The sequence below is a fragment of the Ovis canadensis genome, chromosome 9, assembly GCF_042477335.2.
Source record: "Ovis canadensis isolate MfBH-ARS-UI-01 breed Bighorn chromosome 9, ARS-UI_OviCan_v2, whole genome shotgun sequence".
NCBI classification, from domain to species: Eukaryota; Metazoa; Chordata; class Mammalia; order Artiodactyla; family Bovidae; genus Ovis; species Ovis canadensis.
Genome location: NC_091253.1, coordinates 38,509,911 through 38,531,089, shown reverse-complemented (window position 1 = coordinate 38,531,089; position 21,179 = coordinate 38,509,911). Strand labels below are relative to the sequence as shown.

The 21,179-nt window shown below is 46.2% G+C and overlaps 1 protein-coding gene across 6 annotated transcripts in view; it reads right to left on the bottom strand.

Annotated features, from left to right (window-relative positions):
• MTSS1 (MTSS I-BAR domain containing 1) overlaps nucleotides 1–21,179 on the bottom strand; it is a 163,198-nt gene that overhangs the window by 130,313 nt on the left and 11,706 nt on the right. For all 6 annotated transcript variants that reach the window (XM_069599902.1, XM_069599904.1, XM_069599906.1 and 3 more), the window contains exons 2-3: nucleotides 8,376–8,437; nucleotides 4,056–4,129 (exon numbers count right to left, since the gene is read on the bottom strand). In XM_069599902.1, coding sequence (XP_069456003.1) covers nucleotides 4,056–4,129; nucleotides 8,376–8,437 — 136 coding nt within the window. The remainder of the gene's footprint in view (nucleotides 1–4,055; nucleotides 4,130–8,375; nucleotides 8,438–21,179) is intronic.

Below are 21,179 nucleotides of genomic sequence, written 5' to 3'. Positions count from 1 at the left end.
CTCCAAAGGCCCTTGCTGACACCAGCAAATGACGCAGTGGCCGCGAAGGGCCAGTGCTGACTCAGACGGAGCATTTCATCAGCAACGTGCCCCTGCCTTGCGGTGAGAGGCGGGTGAGGGCCTGGCGGGCACCAGGCTGCACGCTTACAGGAGGAGGAACACTGCTCCCCAGTACCCACCACCAAGGGCTGAGAAGCCTCCCCCGCACCTCTGTGCTTTCTCTTTTCTTTAAGTGACTCAGACAACTGTGCCCCAGTCAGTTCAAACCACTCCCATGATAGCCCATGTGCTGGTCCATCAGGGACACAAGGAAAATGGAGACCCTGCTTCACAAAGTCAGGCATTCTCTGTACACCAAATGCCAAGACACTAATTCTTTGTGGCCAGTAACAGGCAAACAGGTGTACTTTCATACTGAGCACAAGCTGTATATTCATTCCAGAATGCAAAGATCAACAAAATACAGAACTGTATGTATTATGGTGTTAACTCTTAAATTCCATTATAGTTTAATTATTAACCTAAACATACACATTACAGTAGCAGCTTATACTCTTAAAAAAAATGAACAAAACAGCTCAAATTTATTTCCACATTCATAACTACTTAACAATAGTTACAGGACTGGATTAACTTTGCTGTCATAATGACTAGCACTTAAAAGATTTTTCTAAATAAATTATTTTCACAGCCAGTGCAAAATATTTGCTAAAAAGGACAAAAATCTTTCAGAGCCATTTCCTCTGGGAAACAATATGGAATGCTAATATTTTGGAAACCAGAGACCCGCTAGTTTGAGATTCTGGATGCCTGTCCAAAACAGACACACATAAGAATAACTGTTACTCCCTTCCCTTACTTAAAACAAGGGCTCGAAAAACACTGCATCGCAGGCACTAAGCAGCCTTCTCTAGCGGGCGAGTGGTTAGCAATCTGCCTGCCAGGGCAGGGGACATGGGTTTGATCCCTGGTCTGGGAAGATCCCACATACCATGGGGCAATGAGGCCCCTGCTGAGTCTGTGCCCCCTAGAGCCCACGCTCTGTAACCAGAGAAGCCACTGGAATGAGAATCCCGGGCACCGCAACAAGAGACAGCCCGCATGCAGCAACAGAGACCCAGCGCATCCAAAAATAAATGAACGCACTAAGCAAGACACCGGACTCTCCACAGTGTGTGGATATCTAACTGCAAACCGTGTTAGAGTTGCAGCCTCTAACGACTGTGAGCCAAAATATATCTCTTGCTGACCAAAACAGCTTGAAGCACTTTTTAACAGATTCTTCATTTCCCTGGAGATGCATACAACCGTTAAAAAGAGATTACCCATAGATCTCTAGAAGCAAGTACACAAGGGTATCAACTGCAGTGAACAAGTGGAGATAATCTAAACATCCCCGAATAAAAGGACGATTAAACCATGCTATATCCGCACAAGAAATTCCATTTGGTGGCTAGAAAGAACGAGGTAGATTCTCTAGGCACTGACATAGAAAGATAATTATAATATACTTGGAACTAAAAGCACAGAAACAATGTTTCTCATGGGCTACCTTTTGAAAAAGATCTTAAAATATATTTTATTCTATATATCAATTTACATGTTGTTCTATGATTAATTTTTCCTGCTACATGTGTTTAAGAATGCAAAAAAAGTCTATAAATGACATTAAACCCCATCTCTGCAGAGGGTACTCCAAGGGTAGATTTTATATACTTTGTTACATAACTTTTTTTAAACTAAGGAGCTTGTTCTGCCTTTTTCAATTGTTAAGGAAAAACTTAATAAAACTAATTTGACATTTAATTGAACATCAGATGTGCCTTCAAGTTTCTCTCTTATGGCCGTAAAATATACCTTTCTTGGTGTCAACCATACATTTTTTCAGTCATGTGAGTTCTCATACTCCTACATTTAATAGAAGTTATTTCCTTCAAATGCATATAGATTCTAGACATCTCAAGATGTAAAGTACTGTGGCAGTGCTAAAAAATGACCTGAAATCAGATGGTTTAAAAATAGATCCAAGTAGGGATCTTGTTCACTTGACATTATTCGTCTTCTGTCAAAGACATTGCCTCCAAACTCCTTCTCTGCCTCCACCAGGACCACAGAGAGGTTAGTCCGGTTTCTTTTCCCACAAACAATGGTTTTTCCTCCCTTCAACCATGAGAATTTGCAGGCCCTTCAGTTTCCCACCAAGAACCCTTCTCGGTAGCAACTTCTGCAAAAACCCAGGTTCCTGTTGCAGGAAATTATGGACAATCAGAGAATACCTTTCTATTCCATCCTCTAGGTTCTACTGAGTAATTAAACATTAAAACTTAAACTTATGAATCACAGAGCCTCAAAAATGCAGTGCCAGATACTTAAGTTATTATAAAATAATAGAGCAACTCTTTAAGAAAGACACACTCTGATGGTCATTCTAGAGAGACATCCTTATGACTGGTGAGTCCAGTCCCAGATGCTGCTGCAATGGAAGAAAATATGATAAAACAGACCCAACAGCACTAACAGCAGTGAACACTGGCATGAATATCATATTCCTCTTTATACTTGTATATTCTAAACATTTCATAACTAACACACATATGGTATGTAGAAGGTTTTTTTAAGGGTCTTAAGAAGATACTGGTTAAGACCCTGGTCAAGCTGACAAACCAGAAGGAAAAACCAACCCTCTGGGTCTCCATCACATTCTCCCAGGGAACCTTTGAAAACTCCACTGGCATCTTGGAAATGAGGAGAAATATTACCTCTCCTGGGAGAACTTCGACTCCCTGAGCTGAGCTAATTGCTCACTTTTCCATATTCCCTGAGCACTCTGTCCTACCACTATTCCCATACCAAACATGTTTTTTCTACAGAGATTCTTGATTTGCAGGTAGCATTCCCCCAACATGGAAAACTGCAAGCCCCTCCAGGATGCAGAATATAACATGCTGACTGTTGTGGTCCCAAAACAGTGCCTGAAATATCAGTAGTTTTCAAGCATCTTGAATGAGAAGAGTCCTCAATGTAAATTTATTTCAATATTTAATTAAGTACCTATGATAAATAAGGACGTACTGAAGTCCGCTAGAGGTACATACCCATTGTGGACTTCATAGGTTAACTGTTGTGTGACTGGGAGCAAATCCACCCAACACCGGCCCCCGACACCCATATTTTCCAATGTCATCATGACAATAACAAGAACAGACCTGTAGCTGTCAGTGTACAAGGAGACCCAGAAAGAAGGCAAAAAAAAAAAAAAAAAAAAAGCAGAAGAGATTCTCTGTCTCGGAATGAAATGGGAAGAACCCCCCTTTGAATGAGGGTCTCTAGGTTATGGGTAATGTCATACTTCTAACGATAGTGCTGGTTAGAGAAAGATTTACTTGCTTCTCTACAGACCTTTCACAGGTTATAAATATTCTTTTCCATGATTCAATAGTCACTGAAACCAATACAAATTTTCAAAAGAATTCCCTCTGTTCACTGATTTAATAAACACACTTTAAACATCTACTGTGTGCTAAGTGCTATGTTTTGGGAAAGTTCAGACAGGCACCAGTCACAGTCTACACCTTGAGGGGTTTGCAGTCAAACATGGGAGACACATACAACACCATAGGATGCTACTTATAATAGGTTCCCTCATTTCATGGGAACCCAGGAAAAAAAGGTCTAACCCATCATTCTCACTGCTTCTCATTCCACAAGGGAATGAGGAAAATCTTGAGACGACACGTATGAGGAGGGAAAAACAAATTGCAGCCAAACACACAGCTCAAGACTCTGCAACCAGCACGTCGTTAAAAGTGATGACAAGCACATCAAGCCATCTCAGGCATAAACACTGGATCCTTTTGGTTTATTTTTCCTTCTTCTCATGCGCTTTATTATCTGGAGAATGATTTGCAGCATCTACTATGCAGAATCCCCCAGTTAGAAATCTATATATTTTTAAATATGAGTCAGCCAAGCTCTGATAACTTGAGCTCCATCTTCGTGTGAAGCCGCCAAGGGTAAGAGCCCACATACTCAATGCCACCCCTCCATCTGCTTACCACGTGTGTTGGTGGCCATGTCAGCCACTTTCTGGAAGGCGTCCAAGAAGGCAGCTGCTGCTACTACTGCTGTCCTAAAATGCAAACAGATAACAAAAGCATGAGGGCTGTCTCACACCAGCACATGCGTGACAGCAAAAGGGCTGGAATCCCTGCCAGGGACTGAAAGTCACCCTCCAAGAGGGAAACCCTGACTGGATACAGACAACCATCGGCTTAGTGGACCCTTTCTTTTTTTTAATTGGAGTATAATTGCTTTACAATGTCGTGCTGGTCTCTGCCATACAACAACATGAATCAGTCATAGGTATGTGTATGTGTATATATCTTTATATGTGTGTGTGTATATATCTTTATGTGTGTGTGTGTGTTTCCCCTCCCTCTTGAACTTCCCTCCCACCCCCTACCCCATCCCACCCTTCTAGGTTGTCACAGGGCACCAGATTGAGTTCCCTGTGTTATACAGCAACTTCCCATTAGCTACCTGTTTGGCATATGGTAATGTATATGTTTCAAAGCTACTCTCTCAATTCATCCCACCCACTCCTTCCCCCACTGTGTGTGGACCTACTCTTTAAAGACTTTCCCCTATTGCACTGTACCCCAATAATGTATGGCTCATGCAGTACTAATCAACAAATGCTAACTATTCTTCCTCCTCCATTTCATCTGATGGTATAAAATTATCAACAAGTAAAATTTCACAAAGAAGGAAAAGACAGGTATTTCTACCTAAAAAGAAAAGCATCTTAAAAAAATATATAAGTGGTATGGCTGAAAGATACTTTAGAGCAGGAAAACAATATAGCTACACGGATTGGTAGAACAGATCTTGAAGAGACCTAGGTTAAACAATTCATCTTAGAGATGGGAAAACGGAGATCACCAGTTCATACCACAGCTGAGACTAGCAGCGTGACTTATAATCCCATGCTCATCCCACTACAGGATCCCAGCTATGTGACTTCCCCCCCTAAATCATGACTACAGTGAAACCAACATACTCTTTTTTCACGTTAGAATGCTATCTCAACAGCATCTCCTGAATTCCTAAAAGCTGAGACCAAGGAGGGGTTACTATCTCATTTACTTTCCTAGAAGTTCCCTTGAATTCTTCACATTCTCTTGAGCACTGGGAGATGCCTTGAGCACTTTGTGATCTACTGGTTCCTAGAATCATGGTCCAAGATGCCATTCAACAAAGTAATCACCATTGCATCCCAGGGCTGTGAACAACCAGGACAAGCAAGCCAGCCCCAGGCTCACTCACAAGAACCCGTACAACAGAGTTTACAGCCTGATGTTAATGTCCAAGTAGTTCACATATGAATACAGTCCTTATAGAGCATCCCTACTAATTAAAAGTTGTGAAGGAAGAAGATGAGAAAAAGAAAAAGGACTAAAAAGGGAAGAAGATGAGAAGAAGGATTAAAAAAGGAAGTTCAAAATGGAGGAGGGAAAAAAGAAAGAAAGAAATGACCTTTGAGCCTAAGCAAGGTAGCTTGGAAGGTGCTAGAAGTGGTGCCTAGAAAAACCTGGGCAATGGTCCCTTAGAGCCAAGCTTCAAAATGAGGCCTGATATTTTCCAGTAGAGCAAGAAAACATTCTGGTCAAAACACACACACACTGACTTACACACTAAATGAAAACAAAAACCCACTTCAAAGCATATTTCTTGAAGAGTTGGCACCAACTGCAAACCATGGAAAAGTTAGCTTTACGCTCTGAGATTTATAAACAACTCGTTCAAATTTATAATTAATATCTGACCCAACAGCTGTATTTACTCTCACTCAAGTCAAGGCCGATCTTCCAAAAGAGCCAGCTGTAGAGGTGCCTCAAGTATTATACGGTCACCAGGGCTCCCGTGAAAACAAAGACTGTGGTCAAGTGTGAGGAATTAAGAGCTTTTAAACACCGCCTTCCAATGAGCCATTATTTCACGGACTGCTTCTGTCACAGGACATCTTAGCCCTCTCTGATGGCGCAGAGCAAACATGCATCCATCAGCAGGAGAAAGGAGTGATTCAGTTTACACGCTCCAAGAGTCTGCCTCTTCTCTGGTCTTACCCTCATCCACTCTCTTAATACAGAAAATTAAACCACGGGCTTGAGCTTCCCATGGTGCTCTCAACCAGGCACTAGTAGCTTGACAAAATAAAGAAATGGTCTCTGCCTCATGGGGCCTGTTGTTTAACATATATGTACACACACACACGTACGTGTGTGTGTGTGTGTGTGTCTGTGTGTGTGTGTGTGTCTGTGTGTGTGTGTGTAGAGCTTCCCTGGTGGCTCAGAAGGTAAAGAATCTGTCTGCAATGCAGGAGACCTGGGTTCGATCCCTGGGTCAGGAAGATCCCCCGGAGAAGAGAATGGTAAACCCACTCCAGTTTTCTTGCCTGGAAAAACCCCATAGACAGAGGAGCCTGGCAGGCTATAGTCCATGGGGTCACAGAGAGCTGGACATGACTGAGCAACTAACACTTTATATATATAATATGCATATTATATCTATACAGGGTTGGCTAAAACGTTCATTTGGGTTTTTCCATAAGCTGTAACAGAAAATCCTGAATGAACCTTTTGACCAACCCCAATATATTATAATGTACTTTGTACCAGTGGGGTAAGATTGCTTTAAGTCTTATTCTGTATGTTTTAAGACAGCCAATCAGGTACTTATTTTAAGTTTTAGCTGCTTCATTGGTAAAAGGAGAAGAGCATCTTTTCCCTGGTCAACTCTGAAAACCTGCCAGCCAATTAAATGAGGCCAGATAAGAAGAGTGTGGGGGGAGGGGTTGTACTTACATGTTTTACAACAGGAGGCAACCTCCTACAGGAGGTTTGAAATGAACCTATTTGAAACGAACCACGATGGCGGTAGAGTTGGGGGAGAGGGTCTTACAATCTGAGAAGAATAGGTTGGATCTGATCCAAGACAAAGTAATCATAGGTTCTTAAGCAAAGAAATGGCAAAGGACTCAACAAGCAGCAAAAGGGCCATACTCTGAAGCCCATGGTCCATCTGAATGCCCACTCATCACTCTGGAAACCCCAGGCCCCACGAAGCTGAATAATGGACTGGGAAATTTCCACATCTCTCAGGTTCTCTCCTAACCTACAGGGGAGCCAGGGAATGCCCAGTCCTGTGGCCAAAGTTCTGGGCAGGAACCCCTTGGGTCAACAGGCAAAGTCCTAAGAACATCATGTTACTCCTCCCTCCTCTGTCTGTCATCCACATAGCTTCTTATCCCAGAAAATACCTATCTGCTTTGTTCTCTGGAAAACCATCCCCGTACACCCAAACCAACCCATGTCACCCCCACACCCATGACCAGGGTCATGAAAACAACCTCTTCTTCAAATGTACCAGCTCTCTTGAAGCACCCACTAAGTGCAATCACACCCCTCTCCTCACTGATTTTAAAAGCATATGGCTTTAACAAGAAGATGTTGCCTTATTTTCTACTGTACGGCAAATGATGTATTAACAAGCACATGATGAGGCAATAATAATAGCCCCTTAGAGCAGATTAGCATTAGATCTCATTGTTTTAAAACAGCTTTATTGAGACATAATTTGTATACCATAAAGTTCACCCTTCTTAGGTGTGTAAGTTAACAATTTTTCAGTAAATTCAGAGCTATGCAAATACCACCACAATCCAGTTTTAGAATATTTCCATCACCCCAACAAGGTCCCTCATGGCCATTTGCAGTCAACCTCCTTTCCCACTCCTAGCCCCAGGAAACCACTAGTCTCCATCTGTCTCTACAGATTTGCATTATATGACAATTCATGGAAATGGAATTATACAAACTAAGCTTTAAACTCTGTAAGGATAGACAGGAAGCAGAATGAACTGTGGAGCCAGACTGCCTCAGTTCAATTCCCTGCTCTCTCATTTACTAGCTGTGTGAATTTGGGTAAGTAATTCAGCTTATCTGTGCCTCAGTTTTCTCATCAGCAAAATGGGATAACAACTATACTTATCTCTTGGGGTCATGAGATTTAACTGTTACCATATACCTGGCATGTAGGGAACACTCTTTATATGTCATCCATGACTACCTTACATATAACTGACTTTTCATTTGACCTTCAAAATTCCAGTGGAAGGAGGCAGAGCAGATATGAGTTGATTTCACATATAGCAATCAGTGGTCAGGACACATGGCTAGTAAGTGGCAATACCACTGCATGCTCCTCTACCTGTAAGACTTCCAAAAGTAACCCTAGTTCAACTCTTGGGTCCCTGTTCTTACATCCTTTGTCTAAGGCTGCTGCCATTTTCTTGGAGATGACATGCTTCTACTTACCGAAGCTGGGACTGCAGTTTTCCGGCTTTGTTAATGAAATCTTCCCAAACCGGATAACTCCCCTATAACAAAACAAAGCCATCAATTAGTAAGTCCAGCTGTGATAGATAACTGATGAAGACACTGGTAGCACACCCAACTCCAATGATAGGTGGGTCCAAATTCTAGATATGTGGAACATATAAGACTCTACCCTGAACCACCTGATCATGCCTCTGGCTGTTCTCCTCCCTATCCCAGAAGGCAGAGAGGAGGGAACCAGAGTGTTTGCAGCTCCTCTCCAGGACAGGAGGCTACTGGCAAGCACTGGATGGTAAGGAATCTTCCTGCAATGTGGGAGACCTGGGTTTGATCCCTGGGTTTGGAAGATCCCCTGGAGGAGGGCATGGCAACCCACTCCGGTATTCTTGCCTGGAGAAGCCCCATGGACAGAGGAGCTTGGCGGGTTACAGTCCGTGGGGTCACAAAGAGTTGGACATGACTGAGCAACTAAGCGAACAGTACATCATTAGTCTAGCAGAATCTCAAGGTTGGGAAGTTACCTAGATATAGCTGCTCAGCTGATGGCTTGAGACCAGCATCTACATACTACATGGTTATAGGTGGTTCCCCAGCGTATTACAGCTAGCAGGACACTCGTCACCCTCCATGGCAACTTACCTACATCAGCCAAGCTTTCCTTTCTATCCACGCAGTCCTACTCCTAACCTAGGAATCCACAGAGTTAAATCAACACTGCTTCCACATCCATCTTTTCAAAGAACTAAGGACAACCAGCACATTCATTCACAGCATTCCTTCTTTCAGCTCTCAACCGCAACTCCATTTCTACACGGGACCCTGTCTCACATCCCCACAGTGTCTTGGGGATACTCCATTATTCTCTACTCTTCTAAGTATAGTATGCGCGTGTGCTTAGTCGCTCAGTCGTGTCCGACTCCTTGCAACCCTATGGACTGTAGCCCACCAGGCTCCTCTGTCCATGGGATTCTCCCAGCAAGAACACTGGAGTGGGTTGCCATTCCCTTCTCCAGGGAGTCTTCCCAACCCAGGGATCGAACCCAGGTCTCCCGCAATGCAGACGGATTCTTTACCATCTGAGCCACCAGGGAAGCCCTCTAAGTATGGTGCTTGAGACAAACCCTAAATTGCAGGTGCAGTTCTGGCTGGGGCAAACCAGAGTGGGGTCTGACATAGCACATTAACTGTACACTAAGATCAGGTAACCAACTACGAGTTAGTGCAAAATAAACCCAGAGAAGAGGAAGCCGTGGTTAGAGAAGCAGTATCTGGCACTAGGTCATTTAAAGGGAAGCCTGGCATGCTGCAGTGTCTGGGGCCGCAAAGAGTCGGACACAACTGAACAACAACAACAAGATCAGGTAACCAACTAAGAGTCAGTGCAAAATAAACCCAAAGAGGAAGCTGTGGTTAGAGAAGCAGTGTCTGGCACTGAATCATTTAGACATATAACTACCTCTAAACATCTGGCGGATTATGGTTGTAGGATAGAATATAAATGTTATGAACCTTGACAAGGTAAAAATAACATATGACACCTCTTGATTTTGTCATTAAGGAGAGAGGATGGAGAAACTGTAATACAGTGAATCATCTCATTTTTTATTATAGAAGCCCATCAATCCCCAGCTAGCCTGGAGCACAGGACAGTGGGGCCTTCCGTGGGAGCTGTGGACTTCTGTAAATACACTAAAATCTTCCAATTAAAGCTATGCTCAGGAAAAAAAAAAAAGAAAAAAATAAGTCCCATCAAAATAGACTAAAACTGAAAGTGAGTTAAAACATAATGATTTCAGCTTTCTAATTTTTTCCCCAAATAATTTTAATAACCTCTTCCCCCCTTATTCTTTATCAGTTATTATTTATTTTTATTGAAATATAGTTATTTATAATGTATCTTTTTCAAAATTTTGAATTTATTTTTTAATTGAAGGATAATGGTTTTACAGAATTTTGTTGGTTTCTGCCAAACATCAACATGAATCAGCCACAGGTATACATATGTCTCCTCCCTCTTGAACCTGCCTCCCATCTCCCACCCCATCCCACCCCTCTAGGTTGTCATGGAGTCCCAGTTTGAATTCCCTGAGTCATACAGCAAATTCCCATTGGCTATCTATTTACAGGTAATGTATGTTTCCATGTTACTCTCTCCATACATCCCCTTACTCTTTTAAGAGCACACTTTCTTAACCTTGCCACCACTGACGTTTTGAGCTAATTTTTTGTGTGTGTCAAGATGGAGGTGGGGGGCTGTCTTGTGCATTACAGGATGTTCAGTAGCTACTCCACTCACTAGACGTCAGTAACACTCATGGATGTCACCTGATGTGACAAAATGCCCCCAGACATTGTTCCTATGGGGCAAAATCCCCCCTGGTGAAGAACCACTGCTTCAGAGGAATGTCTGAGAAATGTGTTTCTTCTAGCAAAGAAGTTATCTGAAGCTCAGCAATATCTTCAGCATTACTTCATTTCAATTTCAGTTCTCTTAAGGTAATTAAATAATTATTATTTTGAAAATATGCTGCACAGAACATCTGTTCCAAAAGTGTGTTCATTTATATATTTTGAGTCTTAAATCAACCATGAATATTCATTGGAAGGACAGATGCTGAAGCTCCAATACTTTACTTTGGCCACTTGATGCAAAGAGCTGACTCATTGGAAAAGACCCTGATGCTGGGAAAGACTGAAGGCAGGAGGAGAAGGGGGTGGCAGAGGATGAGATGGTTGGATGGCATCACCTACTCGATGGACATGAATTTGAGCAAGCTCCGGAGCTGTTGATAGACAGGGAAGCCTGGCGTGCTGCAGTCCATGGCATCACAAAGAATTGGACATGAGTGGCTGAACAAGATATTTCTCAACCTATCAAGTCTGTCTGAAAATGCGCAAGATGTCAGGAAAACCATCTACCAAACATTAAAATGGAATGTTTCTGGGAGCTGAGTTTGGACCAATGTGTTGTGTTCCTGTTTGTACTTTCCTCCATGCTATAGTTTCCTGTTCTTTTTTTTTCTTTTAAATAGGGTCATACATCATTTTTATGAAAACAAGGTAGTCACCACTACACTTAAAAAAATTTAAGATCAAATTAGCGGTTCTGGCAGTAACAGCACCGTGAATTTACAGTCCACACAGCCCCTAGAATCTGTTTCACCCGGGCTGCTAGATCACATCCATCAATTCTGCGTCTGTGCGCTGGGGACCTGCTCAGCCCAGCTGCACACTCTGGATTTATTCCTCCAAGCGGCAATGTGCTCCCGTGGGACACTGAGCTGCACCAGGCCAGGGAGTCTGCCTGACTGGCTCCTGGCAGAAGTCCTTTGACAGCTACATCTGAGCTACTGACACCAATACTCATGCACAGGTCTGGTCATCAGCTGCTAAACCACTTAGCCTCCATCCCAGCTCTGTGCCCCAAGGGGTCTCTTTAACCCAAGAGCATAACTTTGTTTGTTTTTGAATGGAACCTCTAAGGGCTCAGGCTACCTTTCCAGGTCCACTAAGACATTATGGGGAATCCCACCTATAGCATTTACCATTTTGTTATCAATACCAAATAGGAACATGCCTTCTATTAATGTATCTACATCCAGGTAATCAGGGGTAAGGACCAAGATCAGAGTCCTCTGGCTGGGCACTAGAGATCTCTGTTCAGATGGACTTCAGCATCCTTCAGAACATGAGAGCGTTACCAACCAATTATAGCCTCATCTAGCTAGTCCTTCCCTTTCTGGTAGACAAGACAGCATGAGAAGCTTTACGAAAAGCCTGAGGATGTTCACAGACACTGAGCATCAACTTCCAGTCAAAGCAACTAGCATCTCCCATCTGCACACAGGACATGAGAACTAGGCCCCCTCTCTCCAACACCAACCACTCCTATCCACGGAACCCCCACAGAAGGTCACCGAGATGATCCATAGTATTCACCAGAATGGCAGGAGCACCAAATCCTGAGTTCTAGCCATGGCCCTGGCAGTGAACGATGCCGGAGGGGGGATGTCACTTGAACTCTCAGGCCAGCTCTTTACAATGGTCAACCATAAAAAGTTATAATTCCATCACCATTACTGAACACTGACATCACGGAACACTGAAAGAACGTAGGAAAGAAATAAGGAACACAAAGGCCAGGGCCCAACCTGCTGGCTAGAATCTCAGCTCTCCCCACCTGCCACGTGACAGCGGGCAGGTGGTCTGACTCCGGCAAGTGTCAGTCACCACTGCCCCAGACTGGTGCAAGGAGGAGGTGAGGTCAGTCATCCCAAGTGCCCAGAGCAGTGCCAGGCACTCCGTAAGGGCTCAATAACCTTTGACAGGTTTGATCCGAGCGTCTGCAGGCTCCCAAGAATCTCCTTCGGGATGCTGGGAGAGATGTTTACAACTCTGCGGGTCGGGACTTCCCTGGGGGTCCAGTGGTTAAGACTCTGTGCCTCCACTGCAAGGGCAGCGGGGTAGGGGTTCGATTCCTGGTCTGGGAACTAAGATCCCACAAGCTATACAATGTGGCCAAAAAACACTCCTGAGGTCAGAGGGTCCACCCAGGCTGTAATCCCTCTAAGAACAGAGCCAACTGTGCATCCTGAGTTCCCCATAGTTAACGCAGACACGGAGAGAGACAGCGGGACACATAGTGTCTGCCAGTGTCTCTGCCGCTCCTAGTACAAGGCGGACGGAGTACTCAAACCCCAGACGCATGTGCCTGAAAACAACTGCTGGAGCCACTTTAAAAACGACTTACCTGCCCCCACCTGGAGCCTCATTTCAATCTTTACCAAATTAGCAACAAAAGGAGGGTCCCCGCTGCAATTAGGGGGTACAGCACCCAGCTCTCCGCCTACGAACACCCACTCTGCCAGATGAAGGCTGCCAACAGCCACTCTCTCCCGACCTTATGATATTTGACAGCCTAGATATTTGACAGTCTATCAAAGAGTATCAGGCCCACCTGTTTTAGGCAATATATAATTTAATGGATTCTAAAAAAAAAAAAAGAACTTCTAAGAACAGAAGACAAAAACCTCCTTGTTGAGAAATGTAAGTGTGTAAACGTTATTAAAATTTAAAAGGCAAGGTGATGTTGGGTTGTTCCCGATTTGTTTTTTTCTTTTTTTTAAGTTTTTTTCAAGGAAAAAAAAAGTTTCTACCCACCTGAAAATAGTTTTACTACAAAAATTCAAAAGCTTGGAGGGAATGAAGAAGGGACTTGGAAAATGAAAAGGTTACTGAGAGAAAAAAAGCCCTGGGTTGTTCTAGACAACAAGGCTGGGTAAAGGGGAGCAGACTCAAATTTCAGAAGAAATTTGCCAATCAAGGCACCGTAGGCACTGAGAGGCCTTGTAGAAAGCAAGTCCAGTGTGGTCCTTAAATTTCTAATCTGCGCTGCCCACTAAGAAATCCCAGAAAGCTGTCTCTTGACATTGTGTCTGGAGGGGCTCTATTCACGTTTAAGGAACCCCCAGGGACGCATCCTCAAAACTATGAGAAAGTCTCAACACAGACCCCACTGTGGAGCTCACCAGACAACACAGACAGGTTTCACAGCTTTCCAGACAGACCAAACTCAAGGAAAACAAGACTCCTGCCGAGCACGTGGTTCCGCCAAGTACAAAGTCATGGGCGAAGGGAAACGAGACTCTCCTTCTGGAATCTCCTTCTTGAATTTCTTTGGGAGTGCCGAGGGATGGGGGGAGGGCAGGGAGGTTTTGAAGCCTTGGCAGTTTGTTGAGAATAGAACTCAGATCACGGTTCTGGGAGAAAGGAGAGACCCTTGTTGCTGGAAACTGCTGTGTTTGCAAACATGGGGAGGACTCTTTTTAGCAAGCCACCTGACCTTGCCCACTTCCTACAGGGAGAGAGACGGGGCCTGCCTGAAGACAGGCTCTAAGTCTACAGCCACAGGCAGGTACCCACCACACAGACCCCCCACCCCCACCCCGAGCCCCCACCCCACACCGGCTGTTCTCTCTTCTAACCTCCGGGGGCATTCAACAATCTGGAAAACTCCTACTCAGCCATCAGCACCCAGTTCAAATGTCACCTCCCGCAGAGTATCCTGGGACCCCCCCCTTCCCCACTGGCTTCCCTGACATCACACAGTTCACTTTTCTGAGCCTAGGTTTTCCCCACTGAACTGTGGGCTTGAGGACAGAAAAACGGACGGAAGAAGGGAAAGTATTTCCAGTAACAGGGACAAAGACAGGGAGACAGGGAGGACACATGTGGGCTCCTCCAAGGGACACCAGAGTGGCACACTGGCGCTGGGAGAAGCAGGAGATGGCAGGACGGACAGGGAGAGCGTGGGCAGCTGTCTAGGGCAAGGTCCAGGGTTGAACTACAAATGGGGCTTCATCCAAATGGCGGGTGACATGAACCCCAAACCAGTACGGCGACAAGAGAACCTGGCGACCCCATCACATGCCTGAAGGCACCCTGGTCCCCTGGGGGGTGGGGAGGAGAATAAAGTCATCTTCTCATTTCTGAGAAAAAGGCCTACCTATCTCGGTCAATTCCCCAAGAGTTTGTTGACCATTTGAGCAGACGGACAAGCAGGCTGCCCTAGGTGTGTGCTAAGTTGCTTCAGTTGTGTCCAGCTCTTTGTGGCCCTGTGGACTGTGGCCAAGCTCTCTGTCCACGTGATTCTCCAGGCAAGAACGCTGGAGTGGGCTGCTGTTTCCTTCTCCAGGGGATCTTCCCAGCCCAGATTTGAGCTCTGGGGATACTGAGTCTCTATCCTCTCCTCCACTTATCCCACAGCCAAACGGCTGGGCAGGCCACTTGCTGGCTTGGGGTTCTAGTTTGCTTTGTATAAAACAGAGGCCCAGGATGGCATCCCACATAGAGCAGAAGAAAAAAACTGTAACTTCCCGGCCCGGCTAGTTCACAGTGCCCCATGAATAATGCAGCCTCCGCCTCTCCCAGCCCGGCCCACGTGACAGCGGAGCCTCGGGGACAGCTGAGGGAATGAGACACCAGGGCTGCCGCTTGGGGAACACAGAGGAGCCCGGAGCCTGGGTCAGAGGAAGGGCCGTTTGAGAGGAGCCAGAGACCCAAGGGGACTCTCAGGAGGAAGGAGGACTTGCCTCAGCTGAAAAAGAAATAGGGACCAGCAGGGACAAGTTACAGGGAGTCAGGTTCCAGAGAGAGCTGGCTGGCCAGTGGCTATGCCGATGAGAACCCAAGTTCTAGACACGAGTTCTAGACCCAAGTTCTGACTGGACAGGCCATCTCCCAAACCCCTTTTCACCTTGATAAGCACCACTGTCACCACCCTCGTCGTTACACCTCACCATGTTCTGAACAGCCGTTAGATGCCTCATAAACAGACCAGCACGTCTCCAACATTAACTGACAATACTATCATCTGGAGATCTTGCAAAAATGCAGTTTCTGAATCTCTTGGTCTGAGGTGGGGCCTGGATGTTCTATCTTTCATCTGAGGGATGCTGAGGCTGCCGGTCCATAAACCACACTTGGAGGGGCACAGCTTGATACACACTTTTACTACATGTTCAAAAAACCCCATGAGGCAGGTGCTGCTGTTATCCCACAGCTGAAGAAACCTAGGGCCAGGGAGGTTGCATCTTAGCACTCTAGGCTGAAATGTGATCCCTGATCTGCCCCTCCAAGCACTACCCTGACTCTGAAAAGAGCAAGCAGCAAGATACACAGACCCGGCCCTAGGACTGCAGGAAGCCCAGTACGCAGGCTGGATCCTGCTTTATATCTGGGTTCAGTAGAAGCCAAAGAATTGATGCTTTTGAACTGTGGTGCTGGAGAAGACTCTTGAGAGTCCCTTGGACAGTAAGAAGATCAAACCAGTCAGTCCTAAAGGAAATCAACCCTGAATATTCATTGGAAGGACTGCTGCTAAAGCTCTAATACTTTGGCCACCTGATGCAAAGAGCCGACTCATTGGAAAAGACCCAAAGCTGGCAAAGACTGAAGGCAGGAGGAGAAGGGGACGACCGACAGAGGATGAGATGGTTCGATGGCATCACCGACTCAGTGGACGTGAGTGTGAGCAAACTCCGGGAGACTGTCAAAGGCAGGGAAGCCTGGCATGCTGCAGTCCATGAGGTCACAAAGAATAGGATACAACTTAGTGACTGAACAATAAGTAAACCAGATAAAGTAGGGTGGGGAGCAAGGGCTCCCCAAACAAATAACCCCTGATTACAACAGCAAAGGACCTGGGAGAGCTGTAATGTCACCTTAGAAATGGTCAGGATCCACAACCACGTGAAAAATAAAACATAAAAGAAAAGCCCTTTGTGCAGAAAACATCACACACCAGATAGACACACACCGGAAATGTTGAGTCACCACCATCAGCGGTGTGATTATGGCTGATTCTGTCGAATCTTCAGGTTTCCTGTGGACACTGGACCTAATCAGCTTCTACCAGGAGGTGGGGGAGCCTGTCCCGAGCATCTCTCCAGGCTTCCATCCCCAGCCCTGCCACCAGGTCCCTCCCCAGGGTGAGTGTGAGGGGTACAGTCCACAGCATCCCTCCCCTTCTTCCAGGGACACCCCTAGGTGAGCTCAGCCTTCAGGGAAACAAAAACAAAGCTTCAAGACCAAAGCAGGAGCACCACTGGACTCCACGCTTCTTAAAGCACGAGGCAGGAATCTTTGACTTCCAGAAGTGGGTACCTGTCACAGCTTTGTCCCCAAAGCCCCCCTTCCCCACCTCATCCAGCAAGACGAAGGGCTCCCAAGGTCCGCTGATGAAAGGAGCTGCGTAAGCCCCTCCACCATAAAACCATTCGTGGGCTTTTATTTTCTGACTGGGGCTTGCCTAATCCACTAATTACCCCTGTCCATCAAGTGGATGACAGCCTTGCGGATAATCAGCGGTTGCCTCCTTACACACCCACCCTCACCCACCTATGAAATAAAAATGCCTATGAAAAGAACCTTACAGCTCTGTGCACACTTCATGGATGCTGGCACCTCCCACTTCAACAGATTTTCCCTCCCACCAAACTCCACAAGCCCCAAACCCCACCCCGGCTGCTAGGAATAACACCTGGGCAGGAACCACCAAAAAGGGCTGTGCCTGTTATGTCTACAGTCATTACTCTTTTTTTAGTGTCTTTCCACTGAATGTCCGTCTCTCTGCCTGGATAGAAGGCCCTGATGAGTAGCCATACCCAGTGTCTAAAAGGATCAGTGTGGTCTGCTGGGTGGCTGCCCAGCTTCAGATCTCCCCAGACCTACATCTGGTGACACTTCATTTTCATCTGTAAACGATGACCATGGTCGTCCCCTCCTCAAAGGATGCTAAGGAGGGTAAGTCAAAGAAAAGGAGGGTGCAGAAGGGTGACTAGCACCTTGAACTCCAGAAATGCTAGCAACTGCCATTTTAATGAGTCACGTACAAGGCCACCCATATTCGGACGTTTCATGAGCACCTACGATGCACAGGTTGGGCTTCCCTGGTGGATCAAACGGTAAAGAATCTGCCCACAATGCAAGAGACCTGGGTTCGATCCTTGGGTCAGGAAGATTCCCTGGAAAAGGGAACGACTGGCTACCCACCCCAGTACTCTTGCCTAGAGAACTCCATGGACAGAGGAGCCTGGTAGGCTACAGTCCATGGGGTGGCAAGAGTCGGACACGACTCAGTGACTAACAGTGCTATGCACAGGCACTGGGTGGTGCTTAGAAGAAGCCAAAGTATTGAGGAATGCTGCTGTGTTAGCCACTGATCCCGGAGGGCACCACACTCTAGATACAAAGCCCTGGAAGGTGCAATTGGTACAAACTTCTGGACGGGAGTGATTCCTCACCGGGGTCCTAAATGACTGTAGCCCACCAGGCTCCTCTGTCCATGGGATTCTCCAGTCAAGAACACTGGAGTGGATAGCCATTTCCTACTCCAGGGGAATCTTCCTGACCCAGGGATCTAACCCACATTTCTTGTGTCTCCTGCTTTGACAGGCAAATTCTTTACCACTAGTACCACCTGGGAAGCCTGGAAGAAGAGGAGGAAAGAAAGGACAGGAGGAAGGCTTCCCTGCAAAAGAAAAAGAATTAACCAAGGATAGGAAGCACAGGAGATCATGCTACATTCAGACATGAGTCACTTTGTTCACCTGGAAGACATCCCAGGAAGGTGCAATCTGGGGGATGAGAGTTGGGCGGGGGGGAAGAGCAGGGAGATCCCACCCACTCCACAAGCTGCAGAGGAGGCTTCTGGTGGCTCAGGGAGGCCCAGGAGCCACCCCCACCTCTTCTTACCCAAAGAAGACTCCCAGCACCAGCTCCCAGAGACTCACCACCAGGGAATGCCTGCTAAACCTACAGATGCCTGCAACCAGCCCCAAATCAACACAACCAGATCCCTGGGGGTAGGGCCCAGGGGTCTGCACTTAACACATTCCCCAGGGGACACTCACGCTCTGATGGCCAAAACCACACACAGATCTGAGACTCATCACTCTAGACAACAGGCCACAGCCGTCTGAGGCCTTGGATACTGTGGCCTCAGCGATTTCTCAGTCCTGATGTACAGGCCATGCTCCTATAGGAGTAATCCCCAGTGATAACCACCTGCACAGGGGAATGTGAACAGACACACATTTTCTGAAAGGCATTTGGCAACGGGTTTCAAAAAAGCCTTGAACGTATGTGCCTTTGACTCAGGATAAATCTTTCTGGGGAAACCACCAATGTAAATCAAGGTGTAACTGCAAGGATCTATTTGCAGAAGAGCTGCTCAAGGTGAAACACTGGACACAGCCTGATCACAGATCACTATGGAACTGGGCTCCTGACTCAGGGCCTTTGCACATGCTCTTTCCGTGCCTGGAACACTCATTATTTCTTTGATGTCCACATACTTCATAAGTTATCGCCCAAATGTCACCTTCTCTTTGAGGTGAGGCTTTCCCCAACCACCCTATTTAAAAACAACCACACAGGGCCTGCTCTATCACACACACTTCTTCTAATATACAACACAACTGACTTACTCAGTTTGTCTGTCCCAGATGCCCATCCCTTGTCCACTAGAATGTAAGACCCAAGAGGACCGAGAGCTGAGTCCATTTGGTTAACTGCTGTGTCCTCAGCACTTACAGCTTCCCAGGTGGCTCAGAAGGTAAAGAGTCCACTTGCAATGCAGGGGACGCAGGTTCAATCCCCGGGTCAGGAAGATCCCCTGGAGAAGAAAACGGCAACCCACTCCAGTATTCTTGCTTGGAGAATACCCATGAACAGAGGAGCCTGGAGGGCTACAGTCCATGGGGTCACAAAGAGTCAGACAAGACTGAAGTAACTTAGCACACACATACCCCTCAGCACCTAACACAGAACCTGACCCACAGCAGGTCCTCCAATAGGTGTCAACTAAATCAGTTAACTATGAACAACACAACGGACCACCACACAACCATTAAAACTAACCCGGCTTCTAATTACAAGCACGGAAAGCGTTAAGTGAAAAGCTAAGTGGAAAAAAAATTTTCTGGCAGGAGAAAGGCTGCAATAGCCTTCCTCTAAAAGGTGTGTCCATAACCCACTTTGGAATCAAGTGGTTATGGGTGACTTTTATTTTTTACTAACCTGAGGTCTCCAGGTTTTTTTTTTTCTTCCATTAACTTTCAATTACTTGCATAATCTTAGAGAAGTAATCCCTCGAGAAACGCTCTCAAAACATTTGCTAACGCTTCATGCTAAATGTAGGGGAAAGCTTCCTTCTCCATGATTTAATTAGCGTGTCCCTAATTAAGGCCAGCCCAACATCAAAGAGGCCAGGTTCCCAGGGACCCTGGCTCCAGGTCTACTCCTGGTGGCAGGATGACCCCTCGCCCCCAGGAGTGGCTCAGAGTCTCCCAGGGCCCGGATGCCAAGAGCCTGGCCATCAGCTGTCTCCTCCTGGCCCTGCTCCCCGCTACTTGCTTCCTATTGGGGTGCTTCATCCAATTATCCAGGTCCCAGATCACATCCTGCTGGAGAGCGGGCTTTGAAGGTTCAGTAAACAATCACTTCAAAACAAAGAGGGACCATTAAACCAAACTCAAAGACTTCCTTAATGGCCTTGTGCTCAGCTGCTGCCGGGCTGCAGCAAGCCAGGCCTCAGAAGTGAGACTTAGAGGTCTTCCTGGGAACTAATCTTGCCGCCATTCCAACTGCCTCCCCTACACGGCCCCCCTTTCCTGTTGTGCAATCCTGTGGGCTGCAGAGCTGTTACTGGGGAGACCCTGACGGAGGCGGGGGTTCTCCAGCAAAACAAACGTGTCATGCGGTTGTCACCTCGGACAACCATGTCAGACCCTTGTGAACCGCACCCCGCCTGCACCCCACACACTTCCTTCTGTGGACGAGTCAGCAGCCCAATGATTTCACGCTGTTGGCTGGTCCAACTCCCTCCTGAAATAAAGGGAGGCGCAGCTCAGAGGAGGGCCTAGATTTTCACTGCTTTATCTGGTTCGTCCTGAGTCCTAAAGTTATCAGTAGGATGATGATCAAAGTGATCACTGATTTATATCCACTACGGAATCTGAAAAGGAAATCCTAAAATGCTGTAAGAGACAGCTCAGCCCTATGGATTAAGGACACAGACTCTGGAGCCACACTGCCTGGGCTCAACTCCCAGCTGTTCCTCTCCTTAGTTGCATGATGGCGGCAAATGGCTTACCCACTCTGCACTTCAGTTTTCCATCTGTAAAATGGGAATTATGGCAGTAACTCCCTCACTGATAGATGCATTTGTAACTACCTTCCTGGGTTGCTGGGAGGATTAACAGTCTCCGTAAAGCACTAGTA